This window comes from Wallemia mellicola, assembly GCF_000263375.1.
Source record: "Wallemia mellicola CBS 633.66 unplaced genomic scaffold WALSEscaffold_1, whole genome shotgun sequence".
Classification (NCBI taxonomy): Eukaryota; Fungi; Basidiomycota; class Wallemiomycetes; order Wallemiales; family Wallemiaceae; genus Wallemia; species Wallemia mellicola.
This window is the reverse complement of record NW_006531958.1, coordinates 616166-633267: the sequence shown is the minus strand read 5'-3', so window position 1 is coordinate 633267 and position 17102 is coordinate 616166. Positions and strand designations below refer to the sequence as shown.

The 17102-nt window shown below is 38.6% G+C and overlaps 7 protein-coding genes across 7 annotated transcripts; 4 read left to right on the top strand and 3 right to left on the bottom strand.

The window, feature by feature from the left end:
* Positions 1-25: 25 nt before the first annotated feature.
* Positions 26-1723, top strand: WALSEDRAFT_34758 (P-loop containing nucleoside triphosphate hydrolase protein). Its single transcript, XM_006955933.1, has 3 exons — positions 26-453; positions 503-1463; positions 1507-1723. The coding sequence occupies exons 1-2, from the start codon at positions 30-32 to the stop codon at positions 943-945; spliced, it is 867 nt and encodes a 288-aa protein (XP_006955995.1). The 5' UTR covers positions 26-29; the 3' UTR covers positions 946-1463; positions 1507-1723.
* On the bottom strand, positions 948-3989 carry WALSEDRAFT_30895 (DUF1212-domain-containing protein). Its single transcript, XM_006955932.1, has 5 exons — positions 3839-3989; positions 3760-3781; positions 1505-3708; positions 1239-1461; positions 948-1194 (listed from the first exon to the last, which is right to left on the bottom strand). The coding sequence occupies exons 1-5, from the start codon at positions 3963-3965 to the stop codon at positions 1059-1061; spliced, it is 2712 nt and encodes a 903-aa protein (XP_006955994.1). The 5' UTR covers positions 3966-3989; the 3' UTR covers positions 948-1058.
* A 162-nt stretch (positions 3990-4151) lies between these two features.
* Positions 4152-4747, top strand: WALSEDRAFT_61999 (hypothetical protein; the record flags this gene model as incomplete). The annotated part of the gene is made up of 5 exons (XM_006955931.1): positions 4152-4262; positions 4312-4376; positions 4435-4561; positions 4610-4665; positions 4717-4747. 5 exons carry the CDS (start codon positions 4152-4154, stop codon positions 4745-4747), a joined length of 390 nt encoding a protein of 129 aa, XP_006955993.1.
* Positions 4748-5002: 255 nt separating this feature from the next.
* Positions 5003-5707, top strand: WALSEDRAFT_26870 (hypothetical protein; the record flags this gene model as incomplete). The annotated part of the gene is made up of 1 exon (XM_006955930.1): positions 5003-5707. One exon carries the CDS (start codon positions 5003-5005, stop codon positions 5705-5707), a length of 705 nt encoding a protein of 234 aa, XP_006955992.1.
* Positions 5708-5753: 46 nt separating this feature from the next.
* WALSEDRAFT_61997 (hypothetical protein) lies at positions 5754-8188 on the bottom strand (the record flags this gene model as incomplete). Its single annotated transcript, XM_006955929.1, has 8 exons — positions 5754-6008; positions 6060-6407; positions 6455-6907; positions 6952-7314; positions 7362-7831; positions 7876-8001; positions 8045-8092; positions 8158-8188. The coding sequence occupies 8 exons, from the start codon at positions 8186-8188 to the stop codon at positions 5754-5756; spliced, it is 2094 nt and encodes a 697-aa protein (XP_006955991.1).
* A 65-nt stretch (positions 8189-8253) lies between these two features.
* On the top strand, positions 8254-16609 carry WALSEDRAFT_67017 (hypothetical protein). Its single transcript, XM_006955928.1, has 10 exons — positions 8254-8282; positions 8330-8406; positions 8453-8467; positions 8514-10225; positions 10274-11812; positions 11862-12025; positions 12074-14523; positions 14569-15779; positions 15825-16017; positions 16059-16609. The coding sequence occupies exons 1-10, from the start codon at positions 8260-8262 to the stop codon at positions 16595-16597; spliced, it is 7923 nt and encodes a 2640-aa protein (XP_006955990.1). The 5' UTR covers positions 8254-8259; the 3' UTR covers positions 16598-16609.
* On the bottom strand, positions 16590-17055 carry WALSEDRAFT_42337 (ubiquitin-like protein). The gene is made up of 3 exons (XM_006955927.1): positions 16976-17055; positions 16828-16923; positions 16590-16780 (listed from the first exon to the last, which is right to left on the bottom strand). The coding sequence occupies exons 1-3, from the start codon at positions 17040-17042 to the stop codon at positions 16662-16664; spliced, it is 282 nt and encodes a 93-aa protein (XP_006955989.1). The 5' UTR covers positions 17043-17055; the 3' UTR covers positions 16590-16661.
* Positions 17056-17102: the final 47 nt, after the last annotated feature.

Below are 17102 nucleotides of genomic sequence, written 5' to 3'. Positions count from 1 at the left end.
ATAATCAAAGCTTGATAACTTACCACCAAATGCAAAATATAAACGATGATAGCCCTGTATATAGGCGATTAAAAGGTGTAAAGTCTATCATTTTAGTTTTAAGTGGTAAAGGTGGCGTAGGAAAATCATCTGTGGCGACCCAATTAGCCTTATCAGCAGCAACGAGCACGTCTTCAAAGGTTGGTCTATTGGACGTTGATCTCACAGGCCCATCGATACCTCGTATGCTTGGTTTGGATGGTCAATCCGTTAGAATGGGTCTCGAAGGCCAAGGATGGGTACCAGTCCGTGCAGATAAGGAAGGTAAACTCTCTGTAATGTCAATCGGATTTTTATTAAAGAGCAAAAATGATGCAGTCGTATGGCGTGGTCCAAAGAAGACGGCAATGATAAGACAATTCCTCGCTGACGTCAAATGGGATTGTGATACTCTTATCATTGATACACCACCAGGTGGGTAGAGTAATTGATTATTAAGGTTTAATATGCTTATACTTTTAAGGTACTTCAGATGAGCATATCGCCCTCACTGAGCTTCTCTCACCTCTGGCGGATAAGCTACATTCAGTAATCGTGACAACACCCCAGGCAGTTGCCCTTTCGGATGTACAGAAAGAGATTTCATTCACTAAAACAGTCGGAATACCAGTACTAGGTTTAATAGAAAACATGTCAGGTTATGCATGTCCTCATTGTGCTGATTGTACAAATGTATTCTCAACTGGTGGTGGTGAATCATTAGCAAAACGTGAGAAGATTAACTTCCTCGGTAAAGTTCCTATAGATCCACTCCTGGTAAAGCTACTTGACGATATTAAGGTAATTCAAGAAACAAATTCATCTGAAGCAGCATCAACAACACTTATTGAACGTTATAAAGGAATTCCAACATATAAAGTATTTGAAACTATCGCAAAGACTGTATTAGAAATAGCTAATAGATAGAAAAATAATCGTCCGGATGTAATTTAAATACAAGAATGAGTGAATGATATCAAATGATCGTTAAATGTGTGCTATCCCGCAGCACATGTATATATTTGAATGCAAAAAAGTCGTTAAAATGAGAAAATTGCTGCACGTCTTCTCTTTGTACCACCAAATGGGTGGGCGACAACTGCAGCAGCGAAAAGGCCTACTGTAAGACCAATAGCGGCTTGAATCAAGCTCCCGCTTGTACCAAGCCCAAGTGAGCTTAAATGGATTAGACATTTACTTCTTTGAACTGTATGACTTACGAATTATCTGTAGAATTAGTTCTTGCAACTGAAAGAATACCACCATCTGATAAACCCGTTGGTAGTAAAAGCATTATACCACTTGCTGTCATTGTAAATGCAGGTCTTGAAGTTGTAAATTTACCCCAAAGATTACCAATAAGACCAACAGTGAAACTACCAACTGCACTACTCAAATCTACACGTGAAATACGTTGTTTGACGAAGTAATTGACAGTGTAACCTGTACAATTTTAGCTGTGTTAGAAATTAAGATTTATACTTACCACAAATAGCAATGATAACCATCAATGGTAATTCACGTGATTTGATGGATGCTTTATTTCTTAAACTAATAAATATAGCGTAGACGGGTACGCAAAGTATGTACCAATAAGGATCAATTTGTTGCTGATAGAAAGGTGCACCATCAGGATGAGCAGCATTACATGAAAAGTCGTCAGCTGCCGTATCCTCATTATTCCATTGATTTGTTACTAGTTTAAAAAATTGGAACCCTATAGACATGCCAACGGCTAAGAAACTAGAAAATATAATAGCATAGAACATTCGAACGCTACCAGCGATGATGTTTCTTGCTGACATTTCGAGAGCACCACATAAAATGATATAACCAGGTAAAATCAATACTACTGAACCGGAAGCGACTGCTGAATAACAAACTTTATGTGTTTGGGCAAGAGAAGCCGCTAAAAATGAGTTCATTGCTGCCATTGAAATTTCGAAAATGTTCGTAAACAGATCATTTTTAACAGCTATCTGTTGAACTGCTACCAAAAACATACCAAGAGGTGCAGCAAGACAAGCATCAATAAGTGAACCGTTGAAGGCGAAAGGGGTGATGAATGCACTGCAAAAGCCAGCGATGACGATATTAGATAAGACGCTAAATGAATCCTTCTGAGTCATAAGGAAATCTAAATCTTTTGACGCATCACTGACTGACATCTCGTCGTGCGTTACCCTCCAGTATAGTTGGTGTGTGGCTAAAAGTTTCCGTAAATCAAGGGTAGAAGATTGCTTCAAGAATTTCGTCTCGGATGTGTGAGATTCTACATCACCAAAACTAAACAACATGAGTCCAGGTAAATAGACAACTTGAAGCGGAATGTCCAAAACCCTAGCACAAGCTTGTATTTGGGCTTCCAAACGATGAGATGGGGCACCAAACATCATCAGTGCTCTGCTTAATTTTAACAAGAATTCTTGTCTGTGTAGAACTGTGGCTACATGCATTGTAATATAAAGTTCCTCCTTCTTCCGTTTAGCAAGATTCTTCTTGCGTTCTTTGAGCTCTTTATCAGACCTAGCATCCTTCTCTTTATCCTTTTCTTTTAAAGGAAGACTAAAGTAATCTAATGAAGCATTACTACTAAACTTTTCATCTGGCGACGCAACTGGTGATTTCGATTTACCAAATCCTGTTACATGACTAAATTGATCTTTGAGTAATGTCTTTGGAGTTATCTTCTTGGATGACTGAGATTGGGCATTGAATGAGTCCAAATCAGTGGAGGATGTACCAGATCTTTCCAAATCAAATGAAGAACCTTTCTCAGACTGTTGGTTATCCTTCGTAAACTCTTTAATATCAAGCGTAGGATCAAGTGAGTATCTTTGTAATCTATATCCTTGATGTTTGAGATTGGGCGCGATAGCCGTGGAATGAGGACTAACAAAACCAGAAAGATTTTGCCCTGAGCTGATTAAAGCACCAAAAACGCCCGCCGATGATCTAGCAGTCTTTGGTCTGTACTTTTCTGGACGTAAACGTAATTGATCTGGAATGCGGAAAGCAGAAGGCTTGTATTGTCTAAAAGCGTTCATGTCTTTGTTGAGATCGCCATTGCCTATATCAGCTAAATCAGGTTCAGACTTGCTCCTTGGAAGTGTAGGAGTAACTGGAGGAGTAGCTACTTTGGCAGGAGGCGACTTTTCTGATATATGATCACCACTAAGAACGGTACCTTCAGAGGAAGAAGTGTCCGTTGATAAACGCCTTTGTCTATTAGCTTTCTTAGCTTTCTTTTTGGCTTTATGCTGGTCTCTGTATTCCTGTAAACCGAGTAAAGTTGATAAAACACCCCTAGATTTTGATGGTTTGTAGTTGAGTGAGAAGGGATCGTCTGAGGAATGACCAGATTCAGGGTCTTCTTTGTTGACAGGTTTATCTTCTTTCTTATTGTCTATACCCTTCTTTATACCGATAAGTTTCCTGGCCTTCTTTGTGTAATAATCAAATGTACCTTTCTTGGAAGAAGGAGCCTGTGGTAAACCATCTATTTCACCGAAAGGGATAGGTACAGCATATTCTTGTGGTGGAGTTGGCGCTCTCGAAGGTAAAGTAGAAGACGCAGGGGTAGCTGAGTCGTCTGGTAATAATTGAGCGTCCTGTGATATAGTTGTATCAACGCTGGAGACGCTCTCCGGTCTAGATTCCGTTTTGCTTAGAGAATTTCTAATAAGTTGACTGTCATAATGTTTCAGAGAGTGTGTAATGAGATAAGAGAGGAATGCTTACATTTGTAATTTTTTGAATGCATCTAAATATGGAATGTTAGTAAGCTCAGTTAAATATAATTGGACAGATAATCACTCACCGATATCTAAATGGCTGTCATCTAGAGACGGATCGAGTGAGTATGAAGGGTCTTGATTGTCTGTACTAGAAGTGAATTGTACTCTCCTAGCTGACTTTGGGCGTGAGTTTTCCTGAGAGTCACTCATCCCCTATAGCTATTTAGCTGCTCAACGTTCTCTAGAAAGAAGTTCGAGATCTGTCTACGGTCTAGATCGCTGCTTGACGGCAGAAATAGTTTAGAAGTATATGCAAAGCTTAATATAGAATATGTATAATTTTAATATTATTACTATCTTAGTATCTCACTATTCATTCCTTAACGTTCTGCAACTATGAGCCAGCAACAACAGCATACAGAGAATGATAAGCAGAAGGAGGCACAATTAAAGCATGATAAAAAATTGAGTGAATTTCTAGGTTTGTTAGAGACGAATGAGCCATTAGTGGGTTTAGTATCTCGTTTAGTCGTATAGTTTATTGAGATTTCTTCAGATACCAGACCAAGTTACAGATCACTATCTCAATAAAGCTGGCTTTGAATGTAATGATCCACGCCTGTGAGTCTTGGCTTCTAGCTTATAGTTTATTAGACCTTATCTTATCAATATCTTATAGTAAACGATTATTTGCTTTAGCCTCGCAGAAGTTTATTAGTGATATCGCCAATGACGCTTACCAATATGCTCGTATTAGAACGACCGCAGGCCCTGGTGGCAGAGGTAGACCAACAGGCACCAGTAAAGTGAGATATAGCTTACTCTCCGGAGAATAAGATCTAACTGCACTTTAGAGTAAAACCGTTCTCACTTCAGACGATCTCACCGCTGCATTAAGTGATTATGGAATGTAAGTAGATATGTCTTTCATTATACTAATACTAATAATATACTAACAAAGAAACGCTCGTAAACCTGATTATTATATTTAATTTATTTGTATTCTCACTATCTACTCCTTTATAGTCCTCATTCATGTCCTCTATCGATGATCTTCTAATGAAGCCTGAAAAAGGCACTAGAGTTGCTAGGAAGCAGTCTGGTCCATACTCTTCAACTGTATTTTATATTCTATTTCCTTTATCTCTTCTAATATCTCGTAGGATAGACATAAGTCTAAAGCAGATAGTGAAAGATGGGGCAACGACATGTATATAAAGTCAATTGGCGGTGAACTGGGTGCTAGAATGACAAATCAATCTTTATTGAAAAAAATTCCGCAATCTACCAGTCAAACACCTTCACTTCAATCTCGTATATCCGGCTTAGCAAAGAGGCAAGAAAAGAATACAGCCAAGGCTAAACTAGCAAAGAATAATAAGATCAAAGGTTCTTCTAAACAATCCATACAAGTTACTATTCTCAATTTGGCAGCTGGTACCTCAGCTGACGACGTCAAAGTAGCTCTAAGCTCATATGGAACTATCACCTCAGCAGAACTCAATCCTGCATCAAGTACCAACGATAGTGTAGCCGTAAATATCTACTTCGAAAACTTAGATGAGGCAAAGGCTGCCGCAGAAGCATTCGATGGTTTACTAGCAGATGGTAAAATATTGACAGTTAAAGTTATAGAGCAGAAGTCTGTTGACGACGTGAAAGACCTTTTCAAGGATTCTAAAATGTATGCAGACACACTTCCCCCACCAGCTCCATCTCCACCAAAAGCATCAGAATCTTCCGTCGCCCAGAAAGAGAAAAAGCCACCGAGATCTCCAAAGAAGAATCAATTAAGCTTATTAGAGAGAACTCAAATGCAACCAAAAGCACAATTAAGTTCTCAATCAGGAACTCAGCAATCAAAGAAAAACCAAAAGGCAAGCCTACTCGAAAGAATAAATAAAGATTCATTTGCAGGAAAAACTCTTGCTTCTCGTTTTGGTTTGCAGTGATATCTATAATTGTACTTTAATTTATTTTCCTTTTCGTTATCTATGTCTATGTACTATGTGATTGACTTAAGCTTATCCAATATTGCTCTTCCGTAGGTATAGAAGATATACCTGTGAGATAGGCTAGCTCTATGCCACGTTTATGTATGTATTCATCATTGATACGTGTCCATGGTCCAGGAATACTACCTTTACTTGGATGCTTCGCCTCAAAAAAGAGCTTCAAACCCGGTGATATCGTCTTCTTACTCTCTCCAGATACATCCATTATTACTACTGCTTGAATAGTGTCCAATATCACCTATTTATCTGCTTAATTGTTTTTCTTCATCAGTATTACATAGAGACGCACCTCAGTTAAGGCAAGGTTATAGTTATTAGCCTCCCATAATAGTTTTGGTAAGTTGTTAAACCATTTCGTGAATATCTGATCTTGCTTTGAATTATTCAATAATTTGAATAATCCTTGATATGTAATCTCAAATTGTGTGAGATACACACGTGATATAAAGTCAACAGAAAGAGTCTTTGTATCGGACTTTATTCCTGTTTGTGCGCAGTGCGTGATAAGCGCGTCTAGAATTACTTCTGACGCGCTTTCTGTAGGTGGTAAGTTGAGTAGTGCCCAGAATGATGGAATAAGTGACTTGTATGTATCTACTGAAATTGTGACACCTAATGGTTGAGCAGAAGTAGTCATCTAACGTCGGTTTAATTTTTAACTTCCTAGACAAGTCGGACACTCACGGTTCCATTAAGCATGCTACTCAGCCAACTACAAACTCTGTCTACTTGGGTTTTCATGCCCTTCTCCCAATTGATTGAATCTGTCTTGGCTTTACTATTGTCTTTACTATTTGAAAATTTGGACAGTATCCAGCAAGATACTAGTTCACAATACAGTGTGTTAAGTTTCAGCATTTGTTGTTCGATTTCCAGAGTCTGCTTTTGAACAAAATCACCACCAAATGGGAAATATTTTGACATATGCGTTAAAATATTATTTAACTCTTTACCACTATCCACTTTGTTGATGGAATTACGCAAGAGATATCCGTAGAGTTCTCTCGTAATTTCCACTACTGATACGACGGATTCAAGATGTACTGAATCTGTCGATGTGCCGGACATCGTAAATACAGACGGTGCCGATTCTAAGAAAACTGAGATGATCACACTGAACATCGATCGAGATAGTGACTTAAGTACATTAGAAGATACTTAAAAGGTCTAGTCGCACTTACTAGGACATCAGCTTCAGATTGTGTAGCTGATGACTCTGTCTCAGCAGAGCTTAATGACATAACCGCATTGTTTAGCTCTTCAAGGGTTGTACCATCAGAAATTTCCATAATATCAGCACTATAACCATTCAAATACTCCTCCCATGCAGCTTCTCTGCCACCATTACTTTCCTTCCACTGAATTGTTTGTGTTTCGACATCTCTTTGACCCGATCTGTAAATGCGTTCGTTGAATGCATTTAAGGATGTTTGTGATGGGAACGCGCTTGCAAATGGCCATAAAGGTAGTCGTTCATTATTGTCATTTGATACTAAAGCAGTTTTCAGGAATTTTGATAGTGACTTTAACACGACTAATCTGGACTAGTAAACAGTCAACTTTATCGATATTATTCTATAGTATCACTCACGTTAATACTCAATGTGAACATCGCATTTGCAGTAGTAGTAACCGTTGATCCACCGGCAGGACCCTTATCATCGCCCTTGGCATTAAGCAATGCCATATAGCATTCAATAATCTGCCTACCACCAATTGAAGTAACATTATTAGATAAAGATCTACCAGCCCAGCCCTGTACGACGAAATCTGGGATAAAATCGATCAGAATATCTAAGAACTTAATACTATCTAGTCTAACTTCGGGGAAGATGTGTGAGAGACCTGATGCAGTGAATAACAACAAAATAGGAGAGAATGGCGTCCAACTTTGAGCAGGTATTCTTGGAAATAGCTCAGATACGAATGACTGTAATGTCTTGCGAACGCCAGCATCTTCATCAACAATAATACGAGTGATTCCATCAATTATAGTGCTTAGATTTGGCTGTATAGTGCTTGGATAGTTTGTTATCAACTCTCGTAGACCCAATAAACCATCTTGAAAACATTTAGAGATTGGTAATGATTGTAAGTAAGCATACCTTTTCGCACATTAGCTGAATAATGCTTCATATGTATTATCAAATCTTTGAGTGTTAAGTTCCGTTTTGTGCGTGGTTCATTCTCGTCGATATCCTTAAGAATACTCTGTCCAGGTAATGCGACAGCTAAGAAATGTCAAATGAAGATAACAAACTGCTAGATTCTCACATCTCGCCTTAAAAGAAGTGTTCGTTGAATTTGAAGCCGCCTGCTTTCCTTTGCCCAGTTTAGTTTTCTGCTTCTGAATAATTGTGAGTTATACTAGTAATATAATATTCAACTTGCCCTGAAATCTGGCGCTTGTTTTGGCATCTCTTCGTTGTGTAGACCAAGGAGCTTCTTGATCACATTCTATCAAACGCGTATACCCAAATATCAAAAAAATGTCTAATAAGCAACTGAATGGGTGAATATCCGTCTATCTTCTTTTATATACTTCTCACATCTCTACAGGCAGCCTCAATCCGGGACCGCTCAAGTTGAGTTGCTCGGTAAATCACTCAATATCAATCAAAGAATGGGTGTTTTTGGTAAGTATTTCATTAGTTTTCTTATTTATCTAACCACATCTCTTAGTTACTAGTAATCCAGGTTAGTTCATCTCTTTATAAACCTATATCACGCTTAAATATCAAAGGATACGCTGGACGTAGCAATCTCCCAGATAACCTTAAGAAATTATTCAGATCTCAAGCTATGACTCAACCAGATCGTGAATCTATCGCCCAAGTTATGCTATTCTCCCAGGGTTTCAGATCAGCCGAGACATTAGCATCGAAGATAGTACCATTCTTCGTTCTCTGCGCTGAACAGCTTTCACCGCAGCCACATTATGACTTTGGTTTACGCGCACTTAAAGCTGTACTCATTTCTGCTGGTAATCTCAAGCGCGATCGTATTCTTACATCTGGTACATCATCTAATCAAGATGATAACGACCAGGTTGAACAAGAAATCCTCATCCAAAGTGTTACGGAAACTATCGTTCCTAAGCTCATCGCTGAGGATGTTCCGTTGCTAACTAATTTACTATCTGACGTTTTCCCTGGTATTGAATACGTTCCAGTTGATTTAACGGCCTTAAAAGAAAAGATATCTCAAGTTTGTCATGAAAGAAAGCTCGTACAAGGTGACCTTTGGTTGACAAAAGTGCTACAATTATACCAAATCCAACGTATACAACACGGTTTAATGATGGTCGGTCCAGCTGGTACGGGTAAAACTCAAGCATGGCAAACCTTATTACAAGCTCTAGAAAGATACGATGGTATTGAAAGTGTTTCTTACGTTATTGATCCAAAAGCAATGTCAAAGGAAGCACTCTATGGTACCCTAGATCAGACAACACGTGAATGGAATGATGGTTTATTTACTCACATACTCCGAAAAATTGTTGATAATGTTCGTGGTGAAAGTTCCAAGAGGCATTGGATTATCTTCGATGGTGATGTCGATCCCGAATGGGTAGAAAACCTGAATAGTGTGCTTGATGATAACAAGCTTCTCACTTTACCAAATGGTGAACGTCTCAATTTACCTTCCAATGTTAGAATTATGTTTGAAGTTGAGCATCTCAAATATGCAACTCCAGCAACAGTCAGTAGATGTGGAATGATTTGGTTTAGTGGAGAAGCTGTAACACAAGAAATGTACTGCAAGAACTATTTGGATACACTTTCTAACGTGCCACTTGATGGTGATGAAGAAACAGGAATTGATTTGGCCGTACGTCGTGGTGAAGTCATCTCATCTAACAATCAACAAGTCTCACCATCGCTTGAACTTCAAAGAAAGGTTGTGGAAATCCTCAAGCCCTCCTTTCAGCCTGGAATGATATTAGAAAATGCATTACAACACGCTATGAGTTACCAACATATCATGGATTTCACTTTCATGAGAGCGTTAACAACACTCTTTTCTCTAATAAATAAATCGATCAGAAATATCATAGAACACAACGTACAGCATTCAGACTTCCCACTATCACTCGAACGCATTGAACAATATATTAACAAACGTTTCCTCGTTGCAATTGTTTGGGCATTTACGGGTGATTCAAAACTAGACATACGTTTAGAAATGGGTGACTATTTAAGGGGTCTTACAACAATTGAATTACCAATGATTGGTCAAGGAATGTCACTTATTGATTACGACGTTAATGTAGCCAACTCAGAATGGTTTAATTGGACTGAAAAGGTTCCTACAATAGAGTTAGAAACCCATGCTGTTACCGCTGCAGATGTCGTAGTTCCTACTGTTGATACCATTAGACATGAAGAAGTCTTATACTCATGGTTATCTGAGCACAAACCATTAATGCTCTGCGGTCCACCAGGATCTGGTAAAGTAAGTTTGATAATTATGCTGAATTCTGTATGCTTACAGGATACTTAGACAATGACTCTATTCTCTGCCTTGCGCAAGTTGCCAGATATGGAGATTGTTGGGTTAAACTTTTCTTCTGCAACAACACCAGAGCTTATTCTCAAAACGTTCGAGCAATATTGCGAGCTGCGTAAAACTCCAAATGGTAATGTTCTTGCACCATCGCAAATTGGTCGCTGGTTGGTACTCTTCTGTGACGAAATCAATTTGCCAGCTTTAGACAAATATGGTACTCAAAAAGTTATCTCTTTCCTGCGTCAACTTGTCGAATCAAACGGTTATTGGCGCACTTCTGATATGACCTGGGTACAGCTTGAACGTATTCAATTTGTGGGTGCTTGTAATCCACCTACAGATCCTGGTCGTGTGCCACTCACTCAACGATTCCTTCGACATGCTCCTCTCGTCATGGTTGATTATCCTGGTGAAATATCATTAAACCAAATTTATGGTACATTTAATCGTGCTTTACTCAAAACAGTCCCCTCGTTACGTGGTTATGCTGAAGCTCTAACTGGAGCAATGGTTTCTCTATACTTAGAATCTCAGCGAAGATTCACAGCTGACATCCAAGCACACTATATTTACTCTCCACGTGAATTAACTAGATGGGCTAGAGGTATTTTTGATGCTATCAAACCACTCGATACCCTCACTGTTGAAGGACTAGTAAGAATATGGGCGCATGAAGCTCTTCGTCTTTTCCAAGATAGACTCGTACTTGCAGATGAACGTAAGTGGACAGATGACCGTATAGACGCCATTGCTTTGAAATATTTCCATAATATCGACAGCAAACATGCCCTGGCTCGCCCAATACTTTTTTCAAATTGGTTATCAAAGAATTATGTCTCGGTAGATCGTGATGAATTGAGGGAATTTGTCAAATCCCGTTTACGTATTTTTGAAGAAGAGGAATTAGACGTTCAACTGGTCTTATTCGATGATGTACTTGACAATGTCCTTCGTATTGATAGAGTTTTCAGACAAGTTCAAGGTCACGCACTCTTGATTGGCGTTAGTGGTAGCGGTAAAACTACACTTTCTCGCTTTGTTGCATGGATGAATGGTCTAAGTATCTTCCAAATAAAGGTTTCAAATAAATACACTGGTGATGATTTTGATGAGGACCTCAGAACAGTTCTTAGAAGAGCTGGTACTAAAGGAGAAAAGATTTGCTTTATTATGGACGAATCGAATGTTCTTGATTCAGGTTTCTTAGAACGTATGAATACACTTCTTGCCAATGCAGAAGTTCCTGGTTTATTCGAAGGAGACGAACATTCAGCACTTATGACTGCCTGCAAAGAAGGAGCTGCTAAGGATGGAATGATGTTAGATTCACATGAAGAGCTCTATAGATGGTTTACAAGCCAAGTCTCGCGTAATCTCCATGTCCTTTTTACAATGAATCCCCCAGAGAACGGCTTAGCTTCTAGAGCTGCTACTTCCCCCGCACTTTTCAATCGTTGCGTTGTTACTTGGATGGGCGACTGGGCACCAACATCACTTTCAACAGTGGCATCTGAGCTTACTGACCCTCTGGATGTAAGTTTTTAAACTTTTTCCATGGGCTAATTTGATTTACTATTTATAGGTTGACATGCGAGATTACATTCCTCCAACACCATTCCCTTCTGCACATCCTACACTCCAAGCCCCAATTACATATAGAGGCGCAGTTGTCAATGCGTTTGTATACATTCACTTATCGCTACATGAGATAAGTAAACGTTTAAGTAAAAGACAAGGTCGCTATAAGTGAGTGAATCTATCGTTATCTGGTACCTTCCATTCTAACATATTCAGTTATATTACACCACGCCATTACTTGGATTTCATTGATCAATACGTTAAACTCTTTAATGAGAAGCGAAATGAGCTTGAAGAGCAGCAGCGTCATTTGAATGTGGGATTGGATAAGCTTAGGGATACAGTTATACAAGTAGATGAACTGCAGAAGAGCTTAGCAGTCAAAGATACACAACTCAAAGCTAAGGTAGCAGAAGGTGATGACAAATTAGCTAAAATGTTGGAAGAACAAAAACAAGCTGAAAGTAATAAAGCAACTTCTATTGAAATTCAGGCCAAGCTTCAAGAACAAAACGAACATATAGCTCAAAGGAAGGAAGTTGTTATGACAGATCTTGCAGATGCTGAGCCAGCGGTCAAAAGTGCCCAAGAGTCTGTCAGTAATATCAAAAAGCAACACCTTACTGAAGTTAGATCTATGGGTAACCCTCCAGAAGCTGTAAAGTTGGCAATGGAATCCGTTTGTACAGTTCTTGGTCACAAACTGGATGGTTGGAAAACAGTACAGGGTATTATTAGAAGAGACGATTTTATTAGTTCGATCGTAAACTTTGATACGACAAAGCAAATGTCAAAAAACCTGAGTGATCGTATCAAGAATGACTTCATGTCAAGACCAAAGTATAATTTCGAGGACATTAATCGCGCTTCCAAAGCATGTGGCCCACTGGTAAGATGGGTAATAGCTCAAGTGCACTTTGCGGAGATTCTCGACAGGGTTGGTCCATTGAGGAATGAAGTCAAGTATTTAGAGGATAAGAGTTTACACACACAGAAGCAGGCAAGTGCTATCATAGACATGATCAAAGAACTTGAAGAAAGTATTGAAAAATACAAAGGCGAATATGCTGGATTAATTTCAGAGCAACAAGCTATCAAGAGTGAAATTGAACGAGTACAAAAGAAAGTTGAAAGAAGCAAGACGCTTTTGAATTCACTTTCTTCTGAACAAGAGCGTTGGGAGACTAGTTCGAAAACATTCGAGTCCCAGATGAGTACGATAGTTGGTGATGTGCTTTTATCAGCTGCTTTCCTTGCGTATGCTGGTTTCTTCGATCAACAATATAGAGAAGGTATGTGGAATGGATGGTCAACATATCTCAGTGATGCCGGAATCAAATACAAGCAAGAGCTCTCATTTGCTGACTACCTTTCAACCGCAGATGATAGATTGAGTTGGCAATCTAAGTCTCTGCCTGCGGATACTTTATGTACAGAAAATGCAATAATGATGAAGCGCTTCAATAGATTTCCACTCATCATTGATCCATCCGGTCAAGCATCTAACTTCCTTATAAATGAGTATAAAGGCTCCAATAGGAAGTTGAATGTCACCAGTTTCTCTGATAATTCGTTCTTGAAACAACTTGAATCAGCGATGAGATTCGGAAATCCTATTTTAGTTCAAGATGTGGAATTCTTGGATCCTATAATAAATCCAATCTTAAATAAGGAAATAAGAAGAACAGGAGGTCGTATACTTATCCGTATCGGTAATCAAGATATTGACTACTCACCTACATTTAACATGTTCTTAATGACTCGTGATCCAAGCGTTGAGTTCAGTCCAGATATTTGCAGTAGAGTGACGTTTGTTAATTTCACAATGACTCGTAGCTCACTACAATCACAATCACTAGATCAAGTGTTGAAATCGGAGAGACCTGATGTAGATGCTAAACGTACTAATCTTCTAAAATTACAAGGTGAATTCCGTTTGAGATTGCATTTCCTTGAAAAGGCTCTCTTACAAGCATTGAATCAATCCACTGGTAACATTCTCGATGATGATAAGGTTATTGAGACACTCGAAACCCTAAAAAAAGAGGCTGCCGATGTTACTTTACAAGTTAAAGATACTGATACAACGATGGCAGAAGTAGATCAAGTAACATCTGATTATCAACCGTTAGCGTCTGCATGCTCATCCGTGTTTTTTGTTATGGATCAATTGAATCTCATCAATCACTTCTATCAATTCTCGTTGAAGTTCTTTTTAGACATTTTCGATTACATTATTCGTCAAAATCCAAATTTAAATGAAGTAACGGACTACAAAGATCGTTTAAATATACTCACCAACGATCTTTTCTTGGTTACATTCCAAAGAACATCTAGATCGCTTTTACACGTTGACCATGTTATGCTGGCTGTCTTACTCGCTCAAGTTAAGCTTAGAACACTAGCTGGAGCATATGATGAAGATGAATTTGATTTCTTTATTGGGGGTGGTGATTCATTAATCGGTAAAACGAAACCCGAGAATGATTTACAAGAGTTGTTAAATGATGAGCAAGCTTCAAAAATCAACCTTCTGAGTGTACGTGTTCCATCATTCTCTGAAATCAAGAATGTTATTCGCACTGATTCAGATAAATGGAGGTCGTTTTTGCTTGCCAATCAACCTGAATTAGATGTTCCCTTAGGACACAATGATGGACTACCAGGTATGTATTTCGCTTTCTTTGGATTCTTTTATTAATTAAACCTAGCATCAATACGAGAGATAAGGGAATTGCTGATTATCAAGTGTCTTCGTCCAGATAGATTAGTTCAAGCAACATCACACTTTGTGAATGCCGTTTTCAATACAGATTTGACGGATTTGACAACGTATAACTTCCAAAATCTTGTGCAAAAAGAAGTCGGACCTCAGACACCGGTAGCATTATGTTCCGTTCCAGGATATGATGCCTCATATAGGGTAGATAACCTTGTTAGTGGATTAGGTATCAGGTGTAATTCTGTAGCTATGGGATCACCAGAAGGATTTCGACAAGCTGAGCAAGCTATCACACAATCAGCTAGATCAGGCCAATGGGTTTTACTCAAAAACGTTCATCTAGCTCCTGGATGGTTAACTCAAGTAGAAAAGAAGCTTCAAACATTAAATCCTACTCCAAATTTCAGATTATTCTTGACTATGGAAACAAATCCGCTCGTACCAATTAATATACTACGTCAATCTAGAATAATAATGAATGAACCACCACCAGGTATAAAAGCTAATATACTTGAAACTCTGAGGAATATTTCACCACAAAGTTTGCAAAATGGACCTGTAGAGAAGATGAGATTATACTTCTTACTTTCATGGTTCCACGCAGTCATCCAAGAGCGTCTGAGATTTTGTCCACTAGGATGGAGTAAACTTTACGAGTTTAATGATTCAGATCAAGCTAGTGCACTTAAGATGATCGACACCTGGACAAATAGGGTCGCAAAGGGTAGATCAAATGTTGATCCAAGCACTTTTCCATGGGAAGCAATTAGGACTTTATTGAAAGAGTCCATTTATGGTGGTAAAGTTGACAGAGATTTCGATCAAAAATTGCTGAACACATTTGTTGATAAGCTTTTTACGCCTGATGCGTATGAGATTAATTTCCAACTCGTATCCGAAGTTGATGATCAACCTGGTTTAAACATACCAGAAGGAACAAAATTGGAGCAATTTATTGCTTGGGCTGAGAAATTACCTGAAAGGGAACCAACTACTTGGCTTAATCTTCCAATAACAGCAGAAAAGGTGATAGCTGTTGCGCATGGTTCTGATCTACTTGGAAAATTGCGTAAAATGAAGAGTTTATCCGATGATGATGAGACTGTTTCCGTTAACACAAGTGAAGAAAGCAATCAACAACCAGCTTGGATGCGCACATTGATGTCTAATTGTCAAGAATGGTTGGAACTTTTACCGAAGGTTTGTAAACGTTCTTCTATCGATTTCGTTAACATAGTATACAAGGATATTGGTCAATTTGATACAGACGCATCACGAGCGCAGGATCCAATTTTCAGATTCTTTAAGAGAGAATCAGAAATCGGTAGAAGATTATATAACACTATCAGATGTGATCTTGACGATTTGATTAGTGTATGTAAGGGTGAAATGAAGCAGACGAATCATTTGCGTAAGCTTATGAATGATTTGACTAAAGGTGAGTCAATTGTTTTATTAGAACAATCTAACGTTTAACAGGAACTGTACCATCGCATTGGAAAATCTACAGAGTACCAAATAGTTGGACAATTACACAATGGGTACCAGATTTCTCATTACGTTTACAACAAATCCAAAGATTGGTTGGAGAGCAAAACACATTATCTCAATCAACCATTTGGTTTGGTGGTCTCTTCTTCCCCGGCTCATACCTCACCGCTACGCGACAAGAAAGTGCCCATAGAACACGCATATCATTGGAAGAATTGCAATTAGAATTATATATTGATAACTCTGAAGAAACTGGTTTTGCAATTGATGGACTCTATCTTGAAGGAGCTGATTATGAAGGAGGAAAGATTAATGCGACAAATCTGGATCCAATCAAGTTAAACACTTGCAAATTGAAGTGGACTGAAAGGCGTAACCATGAGATAAGCAATGCAGTTAGTTTACCAGTATACCTTAATCTTAAGGATAGAGAAGTTGTACTTTTTAGTGCAAATCTGAGCGCCGTAGATGGGCTTTCTGAAGCGGAAGTAACACAACGTTCAATTTGTTTATCTGCTAGTATTTAATAATGTATTTCAAATTTATATTGACTATTATAAAAGAAAGGAAAAGAGAATGATTTTATGCCGTTTATTGACCACCAATTTGAGCGACGTGAGCTTGAATTTGGTCATCATCTTCAATTTCATGTTGTTTTACAGTATCATCTGCTTCTAGTCTGTCACCGTTGAAAGTGAATCGTACGGTGGCTAATGATGTTCTTAGAGGGATGATAGAAAATGAAAAAAAGACTGACCTGGATCCTGACCTGTTCTTTGACAGAAAGCAGCAAAAATCTTACCAAGTTTTGTTGTTGGTTTAACGGAGAATTGGATTTCATCTTCGCTACCACCTATGAGGTATAGATGAGAAATAGAAATTTGTAGCTAAATAAAATAACGCACCCTGACTGTATGCTACTTTAAGGTTTACCTTACCATCATTCGCGTTCGTTTCACTGTTCTCTGCCATGATTGCAAATGATGAAGAGATATCTTAGTGGAGGGGGAATTGGAGATTCATGAGCTATAA